The 24,372-nt window shown below is 40.0% G+C and overlaps 1 protein-coding gene across 2 annotated transcripts in view; it reads right to left on the reverse strand.

The window, feature by feature from the left end:
- Positions 1 to 24,372, reverse strand: part of adamts9 (ADAM metallopeptidase with thrombospondin type 1 motif, 9) — a 248,365-nt gene that overhangs the window by 133,441 nt on the left and 90,552 nt on the right. For both annotated transcript variants that reach the window (XM_073072325.1, XM_073072324.1), the window contains exons 19-27: positions 23,539 to 23,665; positions 13,964 to 14,174; positions 11,439 to 11,603; positions 8,961 to 9,125; positions 5,343 to 5,462; positions 4,636 to 4,743; positions 4,224 to 4,391; positions 2,915 to 3,166; positions 1,294 to 1,455 (exon numbers count right to left, since the gene is read on the reverse strand). In XM_073072325.1, the coding sequence (XP_072928426.1) occupies positions 1,294 to 1,455; positions 2,915 to 3,166; positions 4,224 to 4,391; positions 4,636 to 4,743; positions 5,343 to 5,462; positions 8,961 to 9,125; positions 11,439 to 11,603; positions 13,964 to 14,174; positions 23,539 to 23,665 (1,478 nt within the window). The remainder of the gene's footprint in view (positions 1 to 1,293; positions 1,456 to 2,914; positions 3,167 to 4,223; positions 4,392 to 4,635; positions 4,744 to 5,342; positions 5,463 to 8,960; positions 9,126 to 11,438; positions 11,604 to 13,963; positions 14,175 to 23,538; positions 23,666 to 24,372) is intronic.

The raw sequence follows: 24,372 nt of genomic DNA on the forward strand, positions 1-24,372 counted from the left end.
CATATCCTTTGACACCCCTTGTATTTTAATTGCTTTCAATCTCCACCCTGAATATATTCAATGATTCTGCCTTTGCAGCTGCAGGATCTGGAGCAGAGAATTCCAATCCTGCTTACCTCCATCTTAAATGGGCAGCCTTCCATTCTGAAGCTATGGCCTATGGATCTAAATAACCCCACCAGAGTAATATGCTCTTACCACCCTCACTTTTAAACCTGCTCAGCACCTTACATGCTCTGATAAGACCACCTCTCAAAAATCTTCTGCTGTTAATCTATTTGCTTCACCTCTTTTGAAACATCAACCACTTCATCCCAAGAATCAACCTAGTGAACTTACTTTGTGCTATCTAAAGGGCAAGTTTATCATTCCTTAAATATGGTACCCCAGGTATGCTCTTTGCAGCTCACTATAAAGTTGCAAAACACATTTCCTGCTTTGATACTCCACATTATTTGTGGTAAAGACTGACATTTCATTAGCTTTCCTAATGATTTGCCTGCACCTGATTCATTAGCATTACAATGGTCTGTAGTCTCAATCTATTTAAATAATAATTTGTTTTTTCATTCTTCCTTCTAACCTCACATTTGTCACATTCTGCAACTTCTTTTAACCTTTATATATTCTTTGCAGGTTCCTTGTGTCTTTTTCGTAATGTGCAAACCCACTTGTCTTTACATTATCATCAAGTGTGGCTGCAATACAATTGATTGCATTGTTCAAGACTGTAATATAGAATGTAACTATATGAGACACTCTGACATGGACTGCTAATCTGAAAGTAATCTATTCATTCCAAATCTCTGATTTTATGTTTGTTAAGTGATTCCAATTAAGTACTGTCAATATATTATTACCAAAAGGCATTAGAAAACAAATATGTTTTCTGCTCATTGTGGACTTGGGAAAGCTGTAGTTTATTACTTTAGTTGAGTCTGAAATATACAGTTAAGTTCATCAATCAATAGGTAATTCTAATTCCCTAATTTCCCTCACTTGCTCAATCTTTCCTTAGAATGGAAGGCAATTCCCTTGCAGGAGTTATTATTGCAAAATGTAAAATTGGGATTTCATAGGATAACATTTGAACCTTATATTTATATTTACTGAACTATAATTATATAGAGCTAACCTCAATCTCTTTGCCTTCTCTGCAAACTACTTATTGAAGATGACGTATTTGTGGCTTTATAGCATACAAAATCAATATTGAATTAGAAAATTAGAGACCTTAAAACTAGGAAATAAATGCCGAATGGTGAAGAATAGTGAAACTATAATAAAACGCACCTCTCCCCAGTTGCCATAGATCCACTGAGGACAAGGACCAGATTCGCAGGACCTCATTTCAACAGGCTTGGCCTGTTCAGCACAATTTCTGGCATCATAACCATCTTCATTCTGGCAAACCACAACACGCCGTTGGAAACCTCCAGCACAAGTACTAGAACACTACAAAAGGAACACAACAGAAATTGCAGTATAATTTAAAAGTCTCTGCCTAAGACTTCCCAAACAAAACAATACTCGGGCTTTAAATTATAACAACAGTGTCATTGCCTTGAATAATTAACTTTGACCTTCCCTTTCCACAGCTGCTACATACTCTCTTTCATTGGTCCTCAAAATGTCTAACAAGGCATATAAAATTTAAAGCCTTTTGTTGAAACATTGAGGGGCAGATTCTGGAATAGAGTTAGATATGTGCAAGAGTTAGCATTAGAATTTATGGAATACATACAAGAGAACTGAAAGAGTTGGTTAATAGTCACGTGGCAGGTCATCTTCAACATTTTCAGTAGCTTTGGAGAAGAAGCCAAAAGATACTTGTGCAATTGTAAAATGGGAAAGTTAAGTCAGCAAAGAGAAGCTTCTTGAGAAGAGGATAATCATTTAGTTGTTTTGAAAGGATCAAAAAGAGTGCCCAAATAAAATAAGACATTAAAATAAGAAATGAAGTAATATAGTTGAGTGATTAGAGCAAGTGGGTGGTGAAGGGGACAGATATCAGATGAATGAAAGTTTAATCCAGCAGTACTGTAAATGCTGCATGGATTCTCTCACGTACTGAAGCACAGAACTTTTTTCTCCTGCTGGCTATGATGGGTGAAGGTTGAAAGATCAAAGAACAAGTTTTGAAGAGATGATTTGTTATTACAGAAGCGACTACAGTTGCCTCAAGGATAATCCAAGAATAATAGTTACTACACCACCGAGAGCTGGGATCATTCTTGCTTGATGTGGGCCTGACAAGTATGGAGGTCAACGGCATTAGTAGTTTGTGCCTTATCTATTCCTATCTGCCCATCTCAGACATAATGATGTATGAGTGTCAAGAGCTTGAATGACAATGTAAGAAAAGAAAAGCAAGTACTGGAAGAACTCAGCAGGTCAGACAGCATCTATGCAGAGGAATAAACAGTCGGCATTTCGAGCCAAGACTCTTCATCAGAATTGGAAGAGAGGGAAAAAAACAGAAAAAGAAGGTGGGGCGAGGGGCTATGAAGTGAGAAGTTGAGAGGTGATAGGCGGAAAAGGTAAAGGACTAAGAAGTGGAATGATTATGTTGCACGCCAAATTGGAAAGGCCAAAAGCTATAGAGACTTCATGACACACTGAGAGGCCAGAAAGGAGAGAAAAAGATTATGGCAGTGGGACTAGAATGGGAAAGGAGTAGTCAAGGAGATAAGGAAATGGCTGTGGTCCTGTGGTAAGGATATATGAGATGGCAAGGATCAGACAGTAGGCATTTGGGTAGATTGGGGTAAAGGCTAAAGTTAAAGAAGGGACAAGAAAGGAAATATAGTGGAGAAGGAAAAAGTAACTTTTAATGAGAGCGAGTAGGAAGTATAAAAACAGAGCAATTGGTACACAAGTCCAAAAAAGTCAATAACAACCAACAAATACTTACTGCTCCCCAAGGTCCAGTTCTCCACTGACTTCCTCGGAGTTGGGTATAATCTGGGTCACCATGGGTGGGCAACATCTTGGGCCGAGGAAATAGTTGACTGTTATGTCGCTGAATGCAAGATGGCATGGAACACTCTTGCTCAGTTTGCGGCTGATCGTCAGGGTCACACTCACTCTCACTAACAATCTGATTATTGTAATTCATGCAAATCACATGACGTGTTGCTTTACCTTGGTCACAGGTCACTGAGCACTACATTGAATAAAGAAAGACAAGAACCAATGTCACCTTTATTTCTGAAATAAACAGGAGTAGAAAAAAAACTTAAACTAAGCAAGTTGAATTATGTAAGGAAGCATGGAGCAGATGAGCCTAAATTCACAAAAGTGGTATAATGCCTTTGCTTGAAACTTCAAATATTCAAATAGATAAAAGAAGGGTCATCTGCAGGCCAATCAGTATTACTATCTTTCATTTATACATTTGAAGTAAATTGTTAATTTACCACAAAATGACCATCAGAGAGAGCAGTCCATGAACTACTGTAAAAGTGAAGATGGACTTGTGAAACAGACAAGGGCATAATAAGCTCTGTACTCAACTTTATCTTTAACATAACATGCATCTTCAAGAGCTGAAATGAGCTTTTGACTTCTTCACTGCAACATTTTGTGCAAAAATGATATATACTATCCTCACTGTGATGCTTCCTAGTTACATTTATAAAGTGTACATGATGTGTACAATCCTTTCATTGTGGAAAGCTAGATGGAACTCTCTGCAAAGTGGTCATTGAGGTTTGCACTCATTAATCACTTAAAGCATCACAATTATAAGCAAAGAATGTTTGTTATAGGAAGAAATATTTCATGATTAAATTTGAGATTGGGAAGATCATACACAGAAAAATAAAATAGGCAAAATAGGGAAACAAATCAGCACATTGAAATTGTTCTTGGAACATCACAAGGTTTAGCAGCTCTTATATTATTTACCGACAAAAGTCAAGCCATTTTATTACTTGCTTATGGTTCAGAGCACTGCATTATAAAACAGCAAAGTAGATTTTTGAAGAAAATGTAATCTCAGCATTAATTGTGCCAAAAGTACACAAGGATAAATGAATATATTCAAAGATCATATATCAACTTCTCACTGTTATAACTATATGAATTAAAACATTGGATATACATTAAATGTAGTCTTTTTTACAAAAGCATATGTGAATGGAATATAATGTTTCTTGTAATACATCAACAACGCCTATTTGATTTAACAGCTGTAATAAAGTCAGAACAACATTTCGAACCTGTGTCCACTCACGAGTCTTCCAGCGACCACATGGGATGACAATACATTCTTCTCTAGATGGTGGTTTTGGAAGATGCAGGCAAGCTGAGTCATCGGCCACCGCACCATGAAAATCTCGACAGCTAACGTACCGCTCTTTTGTTCCTTTTCCACAGGTGGCAGAGCACTGTTGAATGTGAATCTTTATGAATATTTTGTTGGCAGTTTTCCATTCAACATAACATTAAGCAATACTACTTTTTAATAAAGTCAAGTTAATATTAATTTACAATGACAATAAATGAATGGCAATTGATATTAATTTGCCATCAATATCATAAATTGTTTATTATTTGTTCAGTAATAGCTCTTCCCTATGTCATTTTATTGAATAAGTTATTGATGTTAATAGTAAAATCAAATATGTATACTGGAGTCCAAGATCCAAATCGCCACTTAGTAGTATAGGTCATTTGATTAGGCATTCTTTCATCCCTTCCATCTTGATGAACATCAGGGCAAGAAGTTATTTCACAGTCCTGTAATATAAAATAGTTAGCTGAATGCTCTTGTGTCCTTCAAATAAAAGTAGTTATCTACAAGTAAAGTCTTTTCTTTATATTTCCAAGTTCTCTCTTCTAAAAACAGCTCTGAGCTCTTCACGTTTACAATTGATAATATTTTTTCATAATTTCACAGACTACAATGACTTTAACTATCAATTATTATAACACCATGGTGATTTAACTAATTAGCCCAAACAGACCCTTTACCCCAAGTTGAAAAAGGTCAGTGAACCTGGTGGGCAAAGGAAAGATAACATCGAAATCAGCCTGAAGAAATTCAATATTACATCTAAAAGCTGGAAAGACATTGTACTCAATAGAGAAACCTGTAGCAAATTTGTTCCAGAGGAAACTGCGCTACATGAGAGCAACCTCCGCTATTCCACAGAGAAGAGGAGGCAACTGCGAAAGGAGAGACTGAACAACCAAATGACTCAACCATTAACCACAGTCACTAACCACTTAAATCTTGCCCACACTGCACCAGAATATGTTGATCTAAGGACCCAGCAATAGATAATCTCTTCAGAGAACATCTCATTTGACCGAGTGGTCACACTACTACTAATTACCTGTGTGTCTCTTGGTCTGGTGGCAGCATTACATTCGTTGTCATTAACAATTGTGCCGTATGATCCTGCAACACATCTTACTGCTCTCATCTGATAGCCTGTCCCACATGTGGCTGTGCACTGTAAACAGAACACATTTTAACTCTTCCGGGTCACAGCAAAGACACATTTTCAAAGGTATCATGTAACATTAAAGTTACCAAAAGAAAAGCAATCAAATTCATAAAATAATCTGCAAACTTTCATTTAACTGTATCGTATTAATGGTCCCATCTCAGACCTGAGGGATTTCCAAGACTGTGATCTGACAGAAAGAAAAGAGGAAGAGAATCAGAAAGGTAATTTGCACTTTCACCATGTGGACATCAATGTGTTGGAGAGAAAATTAATGCAAAGGATATCAGGTAGATTCCACAGAGGGCAAAGAAGCCATTCTACTAAGCTTCCATCTGGTTAAATATGATAAGGTTTAGTGCAATAGAAAAAAAATATAGGATTTGAGCATTAAAAAAAAAAGGTAAACACTGGATGCCACAGCTCTAGAAATTTAAAGGAGCTTAATTATGGAAGATAAAAGTAAAAATGGTCAGAGGACAAAGATGTGTGGAGAGCAACTTTTTTTTAACTTTGGGTTGAACATCTTATTTTAAACTTCCTTAGACTAATCATAACTACAAAGATTGAAACAAAAACTTCCATATTGGGAATATTATGTCTAATGTCAACCACAAAATGTATTTGAAAGAACTACAAGAAATGATCACTGCTATCTGTCTGATCATTTCTAGATGACTTCAAGGGCCAACTCAATAGCTAGTGTACATGGTTCATTTAATGCTTTCAAATCATGTTACCAGTGTTTGGCAAACATGACATGTGAACGTAAACTAAATCTGTCACAAGTCTATATTTATAAAACTCTTGCACATCAATACTTCTTCAAAAAACATATTAACATTGTTTTACTTTTCATATTTACTGTTCTTCAATATTTCTGAAAAAAGAATTGAAATATTGAGATCAGAATCTTATATTATGGTTAGAACTACTTCAATAATTTTACAATATTTTTCTAAAAACTATTCTATATGTTTCAAACAATTCGAAGGTAAAGATTTTAAACAATATTGTTTCTTGCATAGGGGCACACAATCATGAGTTTCCTTGTGATTTGTCTTAGTTAAAGTATGCACTTCGCTTTAGCGGAAAAATCTATTCCATATTGTGGTGTGAGGAGGAAAGCCAATAATTTTCTGGGTTGCCTGGGAGTTTAGAGTTTTAGAAACAATTTTGTCCTGAAAATCTCCACTCTATTCCCCATCTCCAAATACCATTACTACACTGGGCAACATATCTGATATATCATTCATTTCCCTCGTATGTAACTTATCATTCATTCCCCTTTTATTACAATCCCATGTTTCTATCACAACCACTAACTTTTCCTTTTGAATTATCCACAATAGCTTTCTCCCTCTTTTTTTCATCTGTCACTTAAATAAAGCAGAGGGAGAAAACACTTTAAGTTCTACCAATATTTAAAGAAAAATATTCTGTGAGCAACAGCTCACAAAAGTAATTCAGTTTTTGACCAGATTTGGTATTGTTACATATAGATAAATTAATTTCAAAAGTAACTTTGTCGTAAAGCTAAAAAAATTAAGCTTTGATTTACAGGGACATAAAATATAGAAGTACAAGAAAGTAAGAGTAAGAACTGAAGTAGGGCATTCAACACAAACTCGACAGTTTCTTTATTTCAATACCGTATTCCTGCTTTCTCTTCCTACCTCCTGGGGCCTATTCCCCTCATCTCATTCAAAGTATTTTGCTGGCATCTAGAGACTGTGACCTCTTATTCTCGACCCTCCCCAAGCCAGCTCCTCTCTCCTCAATCCTCCCACTCCACCAGGAAATACCTTTCCTGCACCCAGTCTGTCGATTCCTGTCAGAATTTGAAAATTATAATGAAATCTGCGTGCGCTCTTTATTCTAAACTCGAGCAGATACTGTTCTAATTTACCCACACTTCACCTCAAACAGCTGTCCTGCTAGCCCAGAATTCAATCTGGACAATCTTCACTGCATTCCCTCTATACAATATATATCTATTTTTTTAGGTAAAAGACCAAAACTGCACACAGATTTTACCAATCCTATTGTAGTCAGACATCCTTTCCTGAGTATTCAAAGCCTCTTGCAATCAACTATTTGCCTTCTTGCAAAGCCTGCAAGTGTGCTTTCAGTGACTGCTGTCGACATTTCCCCAGCTCCTCAACCGAGAAGGAGCATGGGAAAACCCCAACCTATAGGTTCCCCCCCAAGCCAAGTACCAACTTGACTTGAAATTAATTGCTGGTACTTCATCCATGCTGGGTCAAAAAGCTGGTAATTCCTCCCCAGCGGTACTGTGGGAAGGCCTTCACTTGAAGTACTGAAGTGGTTCAAGAACATAAGAAATAGTGGCCGCACAGGGACATCTTGCCTGTTGAGCCATCTAACCCACCTGGCTCCCAAAGAAAAAATCTCACTGTCACCTTCTTGACAGCATTTGGTGCAGACAATAACACTAACCTTGCCAGTAATGCACATATCCCCAAAATGAATATAAAATCTATCACAATTTAAATAGTAACCTGCTTTCCTGTTTTTCTGGTCAAATAAGTAACAAAATTTCCTCAGGTTATTTCGCACCTGCTACTTTTTTCACACTTATTCAACTTGACTAAAGGTACTGCTTGATATCTCCTCATAAGTCACCATTCCACCAGGTTTCATGTCAGTAGGAATATAATATTTGATTCTCTATTGAAATATTCTGTGAATAGCTGGAGTTCATTCAATAGCTACTATGATATTGCACTAGACAGCAAATGTCACACTGTGTAAGACCCATTTACTCCTATTCTGTTTCCTGTCAATCAATAAATTTTAGATCTCTGGAATGCAAACTACCAGAAGCTGAGAACTCATTGGTTTTAAATTTGACTAATTTCTCCTGTACTATCTTTTCATTAATATTACTGAAGGAAAACAGGAGTCTAAACATCCATCACTTCTACTAATTGGTGCAACAGAAATTTGAAGGTAGAAGTTTAAGGCAACTTTGAAAGAATTAAAGGGAGGGGAGAGGATGAAGCTGGGACATTTCACTACCATAAACCTATTTAAAAAGAGTATGTAACTTCCTCTCAAATGGATTAATTTATGTAAAATGCATTACAGAGAAAGAAAATGAGTTCTTGTCACTCCTAAGAACTCTAGTGGAGCCCAGATGGGTCTAATGAACAACAGCTGTATTGTAATAGATATAAAATGTTTTTATATGTGTTTATGCAAAAAAATCCTTTTGTTAAAAATAGCAAAATGGCATTGATACTCTAAGCTCGTGAGAGTAGATTTAACGCATACGGTCGTGACTTAATCATGACCTGCGAATAATATTTTCTTTCTGATCATATTGATTTTCCGTCTGCTGCATATTCTCCACCTAACTCCTTCTCCCTGTAAAATAATCATAGCTGCCTATGCAAACAAAAAATTACAAACAATCAGCACAGTTAATGAATAAAAATCATTCTAAAAATATGAAAGCTAAATGATAATGTTAAAATGTACCTGTCCCCATGGGCCAACCTGCCATGCTGCACACTCCTGTTGTTGACAAGCCTGGGCCGACTCCGGTTTTGTTGCAGAATTACAAAACCCATTATCCAATTTTTCTTCTCCAACTTGGCACCAAGTTTGACGATGCTTGAATCCCTTCCCACATGTCACTAAGCACTGCAATTGACATGAGTTTAAACAGCATGTACTTTTCCCACTCAAGTTTCTTTATATTGGAATAGGCAAGTAATAAGCAAAATGTTTTTCTTGATTTTTCTCTGGCTGAATAATTTTCTATCACGAGGTAAGTGTTGTGAAAGCTGTAAGCTAAATATATATCCATAATTTGTTATCCCTTTACTCTCCTCCAATTATAGCGTTGTGTCAAATATACTAAATATTAAACTTCAAGTTACAAGTGATAACAAATAATTATGCCCCTTCCCTTTTCTTCCCTTTAAAACACTTGAATAGCTGATGGATAGGCCTGAAATGGCATGACATTAAATTGTAATTAACTATAGCAACAGGCTGAGGCTTTATAAGGCATTGGTCAGACCGCACTTGAAGTAGTGTGAGCAGTTTTGGGCTCCTTATCTAAGAAAGGATGTATTAGCTTTGGAGAAGGTCCAGAGAAGGTTCATAAGAACGATGCCAGAATTAAACGGTTTATGTATGAGAAGCATTTGATGGCTCCGGGCCTATACTTGCTGGAGATTAGAAGAATGGCGGGGGTGGGAGGAGTGGGTTGATCTCATTAAATATAGAAAGGCCAAGATGTAGAGAGGGTATTTCCCATAGTAGGCAAGTCCAGGACCAACGAGCACAGCCTCAGAATAGAAGGATGCCCCCTTAGAACAGAGATGAGGAGAAATTTCTTTATCCAGAAGGTGGTAAATGTGTGGATTCAATTGCCCCAGACAGCTGTGAAGGTCAAGTCACTGTGCATGTTTACAGCAGAGGTTGATTGGTCCTTGATTAGCAAGGGTGTCAAAGGATAGAGGGAGAAGATAGGAGAATGGCCTTGAGAGCGATAATAAATCAGTCATGATGGAATGATGAAGCACACTCAGTGAACTGGATGACCTAATTCTGTTCTGATGTCTTATGGCTGGCTGATGGTCTTAACAGAAAAGAGTTGAACCACCAGTAAAGCATGTCATATTTGTGGTAAACTACATATACCTGTCTGGACACGCCCCTCTGCTGACTGCTCCTGTGGCTCCTCCCACAGACCCCTGTATAAAGGCGATTGGAGGCGCTGCTCCTCCCTCAGTCTCCAGGATGTTGTGTGGTGGTCTCTTGCTGCTAATCGTGGTCTCTTGCAGCTAATAAAAGCCTATCGTTCGCCTCCCGTCTCCGAGAGTTATTGATGGTGCATCAATATTTTTTCATAATTCTTCATGACTTTGAAAGAGGGCTTTTGGCCCTTTGAGTTGAAGCTGCCCCGCAAAGCAACCCCAGTAACTACATTCTCCCATTTATTTCCCCACAATCTATTCTGCTGCATATTTCCATTAACATATCTAATCCTCCCTCCAGCCGCTCATTATAGGGGTAATTTACAATTAAGCTATGAACTAGCACATCTTTAGATAAAAAAACTGGAGCATCAGAGCAAAATCCAAAGGAGAACGTGTGAACTCCACACAGGTAACAGAGAAGGTCAGGACTGAATTTGGGCTGCAGGAGCTGTCTGGCAGCTGCACTACCCGCAGAAATACTGCACTGTATAACACAAGAGCTGATTTCCTGAAAGCATAAGTGAAGTTGTGCATTTTGATATATATATATATAAGTAAAGGTATTAACTTGCTTATCCCTTAGTGAGCCAGGCAACATTTTTAAAATGACCTTATGCACATTGTGCTGCTAAATTGCATAACATTTTCTTCAGTAATACCTTTCAAAATCTATGAAATATTGCTATTATGATGCTTGAATTGTAGAGTTTATTGACTGCTAACATCTTACACCAATAATGTATCATCAGCAATAGGTTTCCAATACCATCACTTCAAGGGTATCTGTAACCTGTATAAGTTTTAGATGCATGGAATTCACTGGCTAACATTTAATTGCCACTCCTGCGATCTACTGCAGAGCATCCATGAATATTATAATAGAAAAAGGAATGGTAGTGCTCAGAGGTAATGAGTTATCTACTGGAGCCATGCAATATACCACATTCTTTCCAAGATGAGCCTCTGCTGAGTTCGTCTGGATCAAGCAGGTCAGTTGGGGCAGAATATTTACCCACAGGTGCACCACACATCAAATATGTTCTGTATCAGGTGCCCAGCAGGGGGCCCCAAAAGAAAACGTATAAATACCACCAGCTCTGTGACCACAGCAAAATTCAGCACAGTACCATTTTGTTATACTTTTGTAGAAATCAAGTTGCACAAAAGTTCCAGAAATGTTTTATTAAAAAAAAGATTTTTATTTTCTGTTTTCCAAATAAAATGTCAAGAAGGAAATGTGACTAACCTCTGACCATTCACCTGTTTTCCACACTGGACATGTATATTCATTACATCGCTGGATTATCATCTTCTCTTGCTGACTGCATTTGTTATCTCCAAGAACTGTCCCCATCGCATTCACACACACTGCATTTCGCCTTCTCGTACCACCACCACAACTCTTGGAGCACTTTATACAAATAAACAAATCAATTAACTTTACATTATAATTGTTAATGTTGTATAATGCTATTATTTTTTAATTTTGTAAGGGAAGTGCATCCTACTAAAAATAATTTTGGGCTGTACTATGCAAGGAATTGATGATAGCTTCCAAGTTGAAATCCTGATGTTGCAATCACTGCTATTCATCCTACTGGGTCAAAGGGCCCATTCTTGAACTCTACCCTTCTGTGTTCTATGTTCCTAAAGAACTCTGACACAGGATTCCAAGTTGACACAGGCAGTGAAACTTGAAGTTACTTTAATTCGCTGCTAATAACAGTGATATTAGTTACAGAGGCTCTTTAAGTATTTTAGAATATTTTACAATTTTCATGTTCAGCTTTGAGTTGCTTGCAAAAATTTTTTTGAAGCTTTTCATCATCTTTATCCATGACTATTCTATCCCTTTCACAATCGCATATAAGCACACACAGTTGATAAGGTTGCAAAAGACTGAAGACATTGAGGAACCAGCAGCTCTCTAACCACATCATGTGGTGGTCTGGATTACTCCTGGTACAGACTTAAAGCTTCTTGTCAATGACCATGAATCTTGGTCCAGCTTCTTTTTTCACTTTGTATGTATTTCAAAATCATAATCTGGTACACATACAGTTTTGGTATAACTAACACATAGTTACACAGCCATATAGTACAGAAGTGGATCCTTTGGCCCAACTGGTTCATGTAAGCTAAAGTTCCTATCTAAGCTGCTCTCATTTGCCCATGTTTGGTTAATTTCCCTCTAATCCTCTCCTACCCATGTACCTGTTCAAGTGACTTATAAATGTTGTTAATGACCCTGTCCCAAATACTCCCTTTGGAAGTTCAGTTCATGTACTGACCACCCCCTCGTGTGAAGGTTGCCCTACCGGCTCCTATTAAATCACTCACTTCTCACCTTAAACCTACATTGTCTAGTTCTTAATTTCCCCTACCATGGGAAAAAGACTGCACATTGACACCACAATGCCTTGCATATTCTCATCTAAACTGTTAATACGATAACAAATGGTAATGGGCCGAACACCGACCCCTAGGAAACATTACTTGTCTTGAATCTCCAGTCTCGAAAACTATCTTCTACCATCACCCTGTGCTTCCTACCATCTCGTCAATTCTGTATCTGGAGCAACACACACAGAATGCTGGAGGAACTCAGCAAGTCAGACATCATCTTTGAAAATGAACAAACAGTCGATGTTTTAGGCCCAGACCCTTCTTCAGTACAGAAGAAAGAGGAAGATGCCAGAGTAAAAAGCTTTCAGGGAAGGGAAGCAGGATAGCTGGAAGGTGATAGGTGAAACCAGGCGGGTAGGAAAGGTAAAAGGCTTGAGAAGGAAGGATCAGATTGGAGAGAAAAGTGGACCATAGGAGAAAGTGAGGGAGGAGGGGTTCCAGAGGGAGGTGATAGGCAGGTGAGAAGATGTTAGAGGCCAGAGTATGGAATAGAAGAAGAGGGGAGGGGATGGAAAGTGTTTTTTTTTCAGAAGGAGAAATTGATATTCATGCCATCAGGTAGAAGGAAGAAGGATGAATCCAGTTGCTCTTTTATGTGTATTTATTGTTTTACTATTAATAAAAGTATAACAGATACAGACTGAAAGAAATGAATACTTCGGAAAACGCATCAAAATTATTATATTAATCTTTTAAAAAGACGACTGAAAAGTAACAGAATTTCTAAATGGTATTGTTATTGTAAATGTTTGCTATCCACATGCAGATGTGTACACCAGGTCTGTGAGTTTTCAAAACTTATCACTCAATGTCTCACAATCACCTAGCTGGCAGCAAGCTGGAATGAGGTGTTTCCTGTGAAAACATCTCACTACTCTCAGGTCATATAAAATAATCAGTCGCTGTTTCATCTGGCAGTAAAGCTAATCAATATGTATCTACTTATTGTGCTGGGTTTAGAGAATTGAGTGATGGCACTGTATGCCCCATAGCAACAAAATTTTTGTGAGTGAAATCTACCTTGAGCAAATGTGTCAGAGGTTCACCGCCCCTGTCCCTAGCGCACACTAAAGTTATCTCAACATTCACAAGTACATTTTACTTACACAACATCATCTTTATGAAATAATATTTAACAATATTTTCCTTGGGGAAGTGCAAGTTTTATCTGACTGTAGATAGGACAGTGTCACTCTTGCAAATAATGGATATATTTTGATTTTGTATTTGTAAATAAAGTGAAAACATTTGAAACAATTTTATAAAGTAATTACGCTTCTATATGTCATTGATTCTTTTCTCATAATTACTCATTAGAAATATTGTCAATATTCTCCAAAAAGAGTGTTTTCGGAAATGACTCACCTCAGACCATGATGGATACTGCCAACCTCCTGCATTACAATCGCCACGGCAAGCCTCCTTATTATCTGGTTTTGCTTGGTAGCTGCAGTACCTCTCATCTATTTTTTCTGTCTTCCCATCTGATCTACTATATTTTGCACAGTAGATGTCCAAATTCCGATAGCCAGGCCCACACTGGGCTGTACATTCACTTTTTCTAGCAATATGCCATCTGTTCCAGAGTAAGCAGTGCATTTTATTAATTAGCTTAGAGCGAATGTACTACTGGTAGGGTAAAATAATATGCTAGGCGTTCTTTGAACAGTATCCTGCTTATTATTTTTGTACATTTGCAGCTGATAGAAATAATTGCTTAGAGTATTTGTTTACCACAGTTGTGCAGTTTCAGTTGTTATACTGTATGAAGGATGTGATTAAGTTAGAGGAAGTGCAGGAAAGATTCACAAGGCTAGGATTGGAGGGGTTTGAGTTATGAGGAAAGACTGAACAGGAGGCTGAGGAGGTTTTTAAAATTAGGAGGGGTATAAATGAGATGGAAGGTGACAGACTTTTCCTCTAGGGTAGGGGAGTCTAAAAGCAAAGGGCACATCTTGGCAAAGGCAAAAGAGGAAAGATTTAAAGAGGACCCGAGAGACTACCTTTCACACTAAAGGTGGTGGGTATATGAAATGAGCTGGCAGGGGACGTGCAGAGGCAAAAACAATTACAAAGCGTCAAAGATTTTCGAACAGTCATATGAAAGTATGAAAGGTTTAGCTGAATATGGGCCAAAGGACTAGTTTGAGTAGGCACCTTAGTCAGCATAGATGAGTAGGGTTGAAGAACCTATTCCCATGCTATATTCTGTTAATCCATGGCTCTACACAGTGTGCAGAAAATATAAGCTATTTTCAGTAGCAGACAGTCTGCTGAGAGGCAGCTCACCTCTAAGTTGTGGTTGTGTGTTGAAGTGTGTTGAGGTTCAGCACCAAACCTCAGATGATACTTCATTATAGTTCTGAGGTGCCACCTTTCTGGTAAACCCTTTAAACTAAGACCTACGTGGCTTCTCTGATTGTCAGGACATTCTTATTTTCACAACCAATGTCTCTAAGTAGATTATATGGTGCTTGCTCCATTGCAGTTTTGCTAATTGCAAATCAACTGTTAAATTTCTTACATTACGTTACTGTCACTAATTCAAAAGCATTTAGTTGGCTGTGGATAATTTTGGGTTCTCCAGAGATAGAACCATAGAACACTACAGCACAGAAAACAGGCTATTCGGCCCTTCTAGTCTGTGCCGAAACTTAACTCTGCTAGTCCCATTGACCGGCACCGAGTCCATAACCCTCCAGACCGCTCTCATCCATGTATCTATCCAATTTATTCTTAAAACTTAACAGTGAGCCCACATTTACCACGTCAGATGGCAGCTCGTTCCACACTCCCATCACTCTCTGAGTGAACTTCCCCCTAATGTTCCCCCTAAACCTTTCCCCTTTCATCCTAAAGCCATGTCCTCTTGTATTTATCTCTTCTAATCTAAGTGGAAAGAGCCTACTTGCATTTACTCTGTCTATACCCCTTATAATTTTGTAAAACTCTATCAAATCTTCCCTCATTCTTCTACGTTCCAAGGAATAAAGTCCTAACCTGTTCAATCTTTCCCTGTAACTCAACTCCTGAAGACCCAGCAACATCCTAGTAAATCTTCTCTGCACTCTTTCAATCTTACTGATTTCCTTCCTATAGTTAGGTGACCAGAACTGCACACAGACAGACAGACAGACACACTTTATCCAAATTTAGCCTCACCAATGTTTTATACAACTTCACCATAACATCCCAACTCCTATACTCAATACTTTGATTTATGAATGCCAGGATGCCAAAAGCCTTCTTCACAACCCTGTCTACCTGTGACGCCACTTTCAGGGAATTATATATCTGAACTCCCAGATCCCTTTGTTCCTCTGCACTCCTCAGTGCCCTACCATCTACTGTGTATGTCCTACCTTAATTTGTCCTTCCAAACTGCAACACTTCACACTTGGCTGCATTAAATTCCACTTGCCATTTTCTGGCCCATTTTTCCAATTGGTCTACATCCCTCTGCAAGCTTTGAAAGCCTTCCTCACTGTCCACAATGCCTCCAATCTTAGTGTCATCAGCAAACTTGCTAATCCAATTTACTACATTATCATCTAGATCATTGATATAGACACCAAACAACAATGGTCCCAGCACAGATCCCTGAGGCACACCAGTAGGCACAGGACTCCAGTCTGAGAAGCAATCATCCACTACCTCTCTCTGTCTTTTCCACACAGCCAATTTTGAATCCAGTTTACAACCTCTCCATGGATACCTAGTGTCTGAACCTTCTGAACTAACCTCCCATGTGGGACCTTGTCAAAGGCCTTACTAAAGTCCATGTAGACAACATCCACAGCCTTTCCTTCATCTACATTCTTGGTCACCTCCTTGAAAAACTCTACAAGATTCATTAAACATAATCTACCACACAAAGCCATGCTGACTATCCTTAATTAGCCCTTGGCTGTCCAAATACTTGTATATCCAATCACTCAGAACACCTTCCAATAATTTACCTACTACTGATGTCAGGCTCACCAGCCTGTAATTACCTGGTTTACTTTCGGAGTCTTTTTTAAACAACGGAACAACACTAACTACCCACCAATCCTCCGGCACCGCACCCGTGCCTGAGGACATTTTAAGTATTTCTGTCAGGGCCCCTGCAATTTCTACACTAGTCTCTCGCAAGGTCCGAGGAAATATCATGTCAGGTCCGGGGGATTTATCTACCTTTATTCGCTGTAAGGCAGCAAGCACCTCCTCCTTTTAATCTCTATATGTTCCACGACATTAATGCTTGTTTCCCTTGCTTCCATATACCGGGTACTCAGTTTCCTGAGTAAATACAGATGTAAAAAAACTGTTTAAGATCTCCCCCATCTCCTGAGGCTTCACACATAGACAACCACTCTGATCTTCTAGGGGACCAATTTTGTCCCTTACTATCCTTTCACTCTTAATATACTTGTAGAAACCCTTCGGATTTACCTTCACATTATCTGCCAAAGCAACCTCATGTCTTCTTTTTGCCTTCCTGATTTCCTTCTTTAGTATTTTCTTACATTTTCTATACTCTTCAAGTACCTCATTTGTTCCTTGTTGTCTATACCTGCTATACACCTCTCTCTTTTTCTTAACCAGATTGCCAATATCCCTTGAAAACCAAGGCTCCCTATGCCTGTTAACTTTGCCTTTAATCCTGGCAGGAACATGTAAACTCTGCACTCTCAAAATTTCACCTTTGAAGGCCTTCCACTTACTGAACACATCTTTAGCAGAAAACAACTTAACTCATGTACAAACAAGCTGGATGAACTCAGCAGGTCGGGCAGCATCCGTTGAAATGAGCAGTCAATGTTTCAGGCCGAGACCCTTCGTCAGGATCCACTCTTCCTAAATCCTTTCTCATTTCCACAAAATTGGCCTTACTCCAATTTAGAACCTCAACTCAAGGACCAGACCTATCCTTACCCATAATTAACTTGAAACTAATGACATTATAGTCTCTGGACCCAAAATGTTCACCTACACATACTTCTGTCACCTGACTTTTCTGGTTCCTTAATCGGAGATCAAGTATTGCATCCTCTCTTGTTGGTACCTCTATATATTGATTTAGAAAACTTTCCTGAACACATTTGACAAACTCCAAGCCATCTAGCCCTTTCACAGTGTGGGAGTCCCAGTCAATATGTGGAAAGTTACAATCCCCTACTATTACAACTTTCTGTTTCTTACATCGGTCTGCTATCTCTCTACAGATTTGCTCCTCCAATTCTCTCTGATGATTGGGCGGTCTATAACACAACCTATTAGTGTGGTCACACCTTTCCCGTTCCTCAGCTCCACCCATATGGCCTCTGTAGACAAGCCCACCAGGCTGTCCTGTCTACGCACAGCTGTGATATTTTCCCTGACTAGTAATGCCATTCCTCCCCCTTTCATCCCTTCCCCTCTATCACATCTGAAACAATGGAACCACGGAACATTAAGCTGCCAGTCCTGCCCCTCCTGCAATCAAGTCTCACTAACAGCAATAATGTCATAATCCCACATGCCAATCCATGCCCTAAACTCATCTGCCTTACCTACAACACTCATTGCATTGAAATAGATGCACCTGAGAACATTTCAATCACATACAAACCTTTGATTTCTGTCTATACATGCAGTCTACATGACCTTTATCCCCCTCCACTTCATTATCTGCTCTAGCACTCTGCTTCCCTTCCCCCTGCAAATCTAGTTTAAACCCCCTGGAGCAGCACTAGCAAACTTATCCGCAAGGATGTTAGTCCCCCTCCAGTTCAGGTGCAAACCGTCCCATCGAAACAGGTCCCACCTTCCCTGGAACAAAGCCCAATTGTCCAGAAACATGAAGCCCTCCCTCCTGCACCATCTCTTTAGCCACGTATTTAGCTGCATTATCTTCCTATTTCCAGCCTCACGAGCACGTGGCACAGGTAGCAATCTTGAGATTGCAACCCTGGAGGTCCTGTCCTTCAACTTTGCACCTAACTCTCTAAACTCTCTTTGCAGGACCTCCTCCTTCCTATCCACGTCATTGTTCCCTACATGGACCATGACATCTGGTTGCTCACCCTCCCTCTTGAGAATACCGAGAACTTGATCTGAGAAATCGCAGACGCTGGCACCAGGGAGGCAACAGACCATCCGGGATTCTAAATCTCTCCCACAGAACCTCTTATCTGTCCCCCTAACTATCGAATCCCCTATCACTACCGCTCTCCTCTTTTCCCTCCTTCCTTTCTGAGCTGAGGGTCCAGTCTTGGTGCCAGAGACACAACCACTACAACTTGCCCTGGTAGGTCGTCCCCACCAACAGTGTTCAAAACGGTATACTTATTATTGGTGGGAACGGCCACAGGGGTGCTCTGCTCTTTCTGTCTATTCCCCTTCCCTCTCCTGACAGTCACCCAGCTACCTGCCTCCTGACTTTTAAGGGTGACGGTCTCCCTGAAACTCCTATTTCTGCCTCTGCCTCACGAATGATCCAAAGTTCATCCAGCTCCAGCTCCAGTTCCCTAATTCGGTTTGTCACAAGCTGCAGCTGGATGCACCATTTACAAATGTAGTCATCAAGGGACAATTGTGTTGTCCCTGACTTCCCACATACTGCATACGGAGCACTCGACTGCCCTAACTGCTGCCTCCAATACCTACTCCTAAGTTAATTAAATTAATTAAAGGAATTTACCCAGCCTTACCTCACTGGGAGCAAGCTTGTCCTCAGCCTCTGCTCACCGAAGCCTCTCGAGCCAAAGCCTCAAAGCTCCACTCCTACCCTGAGCCACTCACACACTGGCTACATTATGCAGATATTTCTTCCTTAAGAAGTTTACTCTGCCATACTACATTTACTGCTGATTGATCTACAGGCACAAGAATATTACAGTAGGGCCTTATGATTTAAATTCTTCACAAAGGCCTTTACTTGCTTTGTGCAGGATTGATAACCAAACGTTTTGAAGCCCCATATGAAAAATGGGTTATACATGCCTCAGGGACTTTGTGCTGGGAACTTACAGTTTTCAATGATAGGAGATTACAAAGCACAGGACAATTACACTGTATGATATAAAAGTGTCCTTTCATCATGTCATCAGGGGCAATAAGGGGGGGAGGAAAAAGAATCGAGTTTTGAGGAACACTAGGGATAGTGCTGTGACTGTGAAAATAAATGACAATTGGTGTCAGTGCCCAGGCAACTATCATAAAGGGAAGTTTGAAACTGTAAGACCATATAGACACTAACAATAAGGATTCTATCATATGTTATGTACCTGTGCTAGTTTAGTGGCACGCTTCTGGATAGGTGTGCACAATAGGCAAATGGTGAATCGCAAATGAGACTCCAGGATGGTATGTTGCTTCCCTGGTGCAAGGGTCAAGGATGTCTCTGAGCGGCTGCAGGACATTCTGGAATGGGAGGGTGAACAGCCAGTGGTCGTGCTGCACATAGGTACCAACAATATAGGTAAAAAACGGAATGAGGACCTACAAGGTGAACTTAGGGAGTTAGGAGATAAACTAAAAAGTAGGACCACAAAGGTAATAATCTCTGGATTACTACCAGTGCCATGTGCTAGTCAGAGTAGAAATAGGAGGATATTTCAGATGAATACGCGGCTTGAAAAATGGTGCAAGGGGGAGGGATTCAAATTTCTGGGGCATTGGAACCAGTTCTGGGGGAGGTGGGACCGGTATAAACAGGACGGTCTGCACCTGGGCTGGACTGGAACCAATGTCCTAGGGGGAGCGTTTGCTACTGCTGTTCAGGAGGATTTAAACTAATGTGGCAGGGGGATGGGAACAAGTGCAGAGAGACAGAGGGGTGTAAAATGAGGGTAGAAGCAAAAAGTAGTAAGGTGAAAAGTAAAAGTGGCAGGCAGGCAAATCCAGGGCAAAAAGCAGAAAGGGCCACTTTTCAACATAATTGTATAAGGGCTAAGAGTGTTGTAAAAACAAGCCTGAAGGCTTTGTGTGTCAATGCGAGGAGCATTCGTAACAAGGTGGATGAATTGAATGTGCAGATAGTTATTAATGAATATGATATAGTTGGGATCACAGAGACATGGCTCCAGGGTGACCAAGGATGGGAGCTCAACATCCAGGGATATTCAATATTCAGGAGGGATAGACAGGAAAGAAAAGGAGGTGGGGTAGCATTGCTGGTTAGAGAGGAGATTAATGCAATAGAAAGGAAGGACATTAGCCTAGAGGATGTGGAATCGATTTGGGTAGAGCTGCATAACACTAAGGGGCAGAAAACGCTGGTGGGAGTTGTGTACAGGCTACCTAACAGTAGTAGTGAGGTTGGGGATGGCATTAAACAGGAAATTAGAAATGCGTGCAATAAAGGAACGGTAGTTATAATGGGTGACTTCAATCTACATATAGATTGGGTGAACCAAATTGGTAAGGGTGCTGAGGAAGAGGATTTCTTGGAATGTATGCGGGATGGTTTTCTGAACCAACATGTCAAAGAACCAACTAGAGAGCAGGCCATTCTAGATTGGGTATTGAGCAATGAGGAAGGGTTAGTTAGCAATCTTATCATGCGAGGCCCCTTGGGTAAGAGTGACCATAATATGGTGGAATTCTTCATTAAGATGGAGAGTGACATAGTTAATTCAGAAACAAAGGTTCTGAACTTAAAGAAGGGTAACTTTGAAGGTATGAGACGTGAATTAGTTAAGATAGACTGGCAAATGATACTTAAAGGGTTGACGGTGGATATGCAATGGCAAGCATTTAAAGATCGCATGGATGAACTACAACAATTGTTCATCCCAGTTTGCCAAAAGAATAAACCAGGGAAGGTAGTGCACCCGTGGCTGACAAGGGAAATTAGGGATAGTATCAAGTCCAAAGAAGAAACATATAAATTAGCACAAAAAAACGGCACACCTGAGGACTGGGAGAAATTCAGAGACCAGCAGAGGAGGACAAAGGGCTTAATTAGGAAAGGGAAAAAAGATCATGAGAGAAAGCTGGCAGGGAACATAAAAACTGACTGTAAAAGCTTTTATAGATACGTGAAAAGAAAAAGATTGGTCAAGACAAATGTAGGTCCTTTACAGTCAGAAACAGATGAATTGATCATAGGGAACAAAAACATGGCAGACCAATTGAATAACTACTTTGGTTCTGTCTTCACTAAGAAGGACATAAATAATCTTCCGGAAATAGTAAGGGACCGAGGGTCTAGTGAGATGGAGGAACTGAGGGAAATACATGTTAGTAGGGAAATGGTGTTAGGTAAATTGAAGGGATTAAAGGCAGATAAATCCCCAGGGCCAGATGGTCTGCATCCCAGAGTGCTTAAGGAAGTAGCCCAAGAAATAGTGGATGCATTAGTGATAATTTTTCAAAACTCCTTAGATTCTGGATTAGTTCCTGAGGATTGGAGGATGGCTAATGTAACCCCACTTTTTAAAAAAGGAGGGAGAGAAAAACCAGGGAATTATAGACCGGTTAGTCTGACATCGGTGGTGGGGAAAATGCTAGAGTCGGTTATCAAAGATGTGATAACAGCACATTTGGAAAGAGGTGAAATCATCGGACAAAGTCAGCATGGATTTGTGAAAGGAAAATCATGTCTGACGAATCTTATAGAATTTTTTGAAGATGTAACTAGTAGAGTGGATAGGGGAGAGCCAGTGGACGTGGTATGTTTAGATTTTCAAAAGGCTTTTGACAAGATCCCATACAGGAGATTAGTGTGCAAACTTAAAGCACGCGGTATTGGGGGTATGGTATTGATGTGGATAGAGAATTGGTTGGCAGACAGGAAGCAAAGAGTGGGAGTAAACGGGACCTTTTCAGAATGGCAGGCAGTGACTAGTGGCAGGAAGCAAAGAGTGGGAGTAAACGGGACCTTTTCAGAATGGCAGGCAGTGACTAGTGGGGTACCGCAAGGCTCAGTGCTGGGACCCTAGTTGTTTACAATGTATATTAATGATTTAGACGAGGGAATTAAATGCAGCATCTCCAAGTTTGCGGATGACATAAAGCTGGGTGGCGGTGTTAGCTGTGAGGAGGATGCTAAGAGGATGCAGGATGACTTGGATAGGTTAGGTGAGTGGGCAAATTCATGGCAGATGCAATTTAATGTGGATAAATGTGAGGTTATCCACTTTGGTTGCAAGAACAGGAAAACAGATTATTATCTGAATGGTGGCCGATTAGGAAAAGGGGAGGTGCAACGAGACCTGGGTGTCATTGTACACCAGTCATTGAAGGTGGCCATGCAGGTACAGCAGGCGGTGAAAAAGGCAAATGGTATGTTGGCATTCATAGCAAAAGGATTTGAGTACAGGAGCAGGGAGGTTCTACTGCAGTTGTACAAGGCCTTGGTGAGACAGCACCTGGAGTATTGTGTGCAGTTTTGGTCCCCTAATCTGAGGAAAGACGTTCTTGCCATAGAGGGAGTACAGAGAAGGTTCACCAGATTGATTCCTGGGATGGCAGGACTTCCATATGAAGAAAGACTGGATCGACTAGGCTAATACTCACTGGAATTTAGAAGATTGAGGGGGAATCTTATTGAAACGTATAAAATTCTAAAGGGATTGGACAGGCTAGATGCAGGAAGATTGTTTCCGATGTTGGGGAAGTCCAGAACAAGGGGTCACAGTTTAAGGATAAAGGGGAAGCCTTTTAGGACCGAGATGAGGAAAAACACAGAGAGTGGTGAATCTGTGGAATTCTCTGCCACAGGAAACAGTTGAGGCCGGTTCATTGGCTATATTTAAGAGGAAGTTAGATATGGCCCTTGTGGCTAAAGGGATCAGGGAGTATGGAGAGAAAGCAGGTACAGGGTTCTGAGTTGGATGATCAGCCATGATCATACTGAATGGCGGTGCAGGCTCAAAGGGCCGAATGGCCTACTCCTGCACCTATTTTCTATGTTTCTATGTTTGTAAGCTAAGCTGTTTTAATGGGAAATATAAAATATCAATATTTTGTACCGTATTTCACATTCTGTATTGCATGATTCAGTAATTGGAGCTGGACGGGGAATTTGATCGCATCTTTGATCAGAGACAACCAACCGATCACTTTCTCTGGTACAAATAGGTCTCCTCTTCCTTTCACCTGTTTAAAGACAAGTTGACATTAGAGAATAACGATGTAACGTGCTGTAAGGTTTCATTGCTAATGTAATGGCCTCTCTGTAATGTTTCACTGCTAAAGTAACGGTTTCTCTGTAGCAGCAATGTTTGAGATAACGGGGCTTTGGAGTGTGTACCATCCAATGAGAGGCATGTTGTTTCTTTCTTGTGAGGCTGAGAGAAGGGATTCATGGTATTTTGTAGGCAAGGGATGAAGGGAGAAGATGCAAATGGAGAGAGCTGGTAGACTGCCAGACGGAGTGGACATGAAGCGAGGGTCTGAGGGTTGGCGACACTCAAGAGGATGTCAACAGGGAACGAATGGACGAAACTGTGAGCTCCAATGTTGCGCATTAGACTGTCATGAGAATGGGCCCTTTTCCTTTTTTGTTTCGTTACTAACCATATAGTCAAATTAAGAGTTATAAAGCTCAATTGGTTAATTGCATATTGTGTACTGTTTGTTATTTTGTGGTACGGATTTGTAACAGGGGAACAAATTACACGGCATCCACTCAAACAAGATTTCTCAAGATTGGCCGGGCCGGGGGCTGTCTTCCCCTAGATTAAGCCACTAGCCAAACCTGAGGGTTACAATGATAATTGTTTATGACAACTAGTTTAGAAAAATTTTATCAGCAAAATGTCAAACTATTAATTAGCAAAGTAAGCTACTAATGGGCAGGAATG

Source organism: Hemitrygon akajei, chromosome 19 (assembly GCF_048418815.1).
Source record: "Hemitrygon akajei chromosome 19, sHemAka1.3, whole genome shotgun sequence".
In the NCBI taxonomy this organism is placed as follows: domain Eukaryota; kingdom Metazoa; phylum Chordata; class Chondrichthyes; order Myliobatiformes; family Dasyatidae; genus Hemitrygon; species Hemitrygon akajei.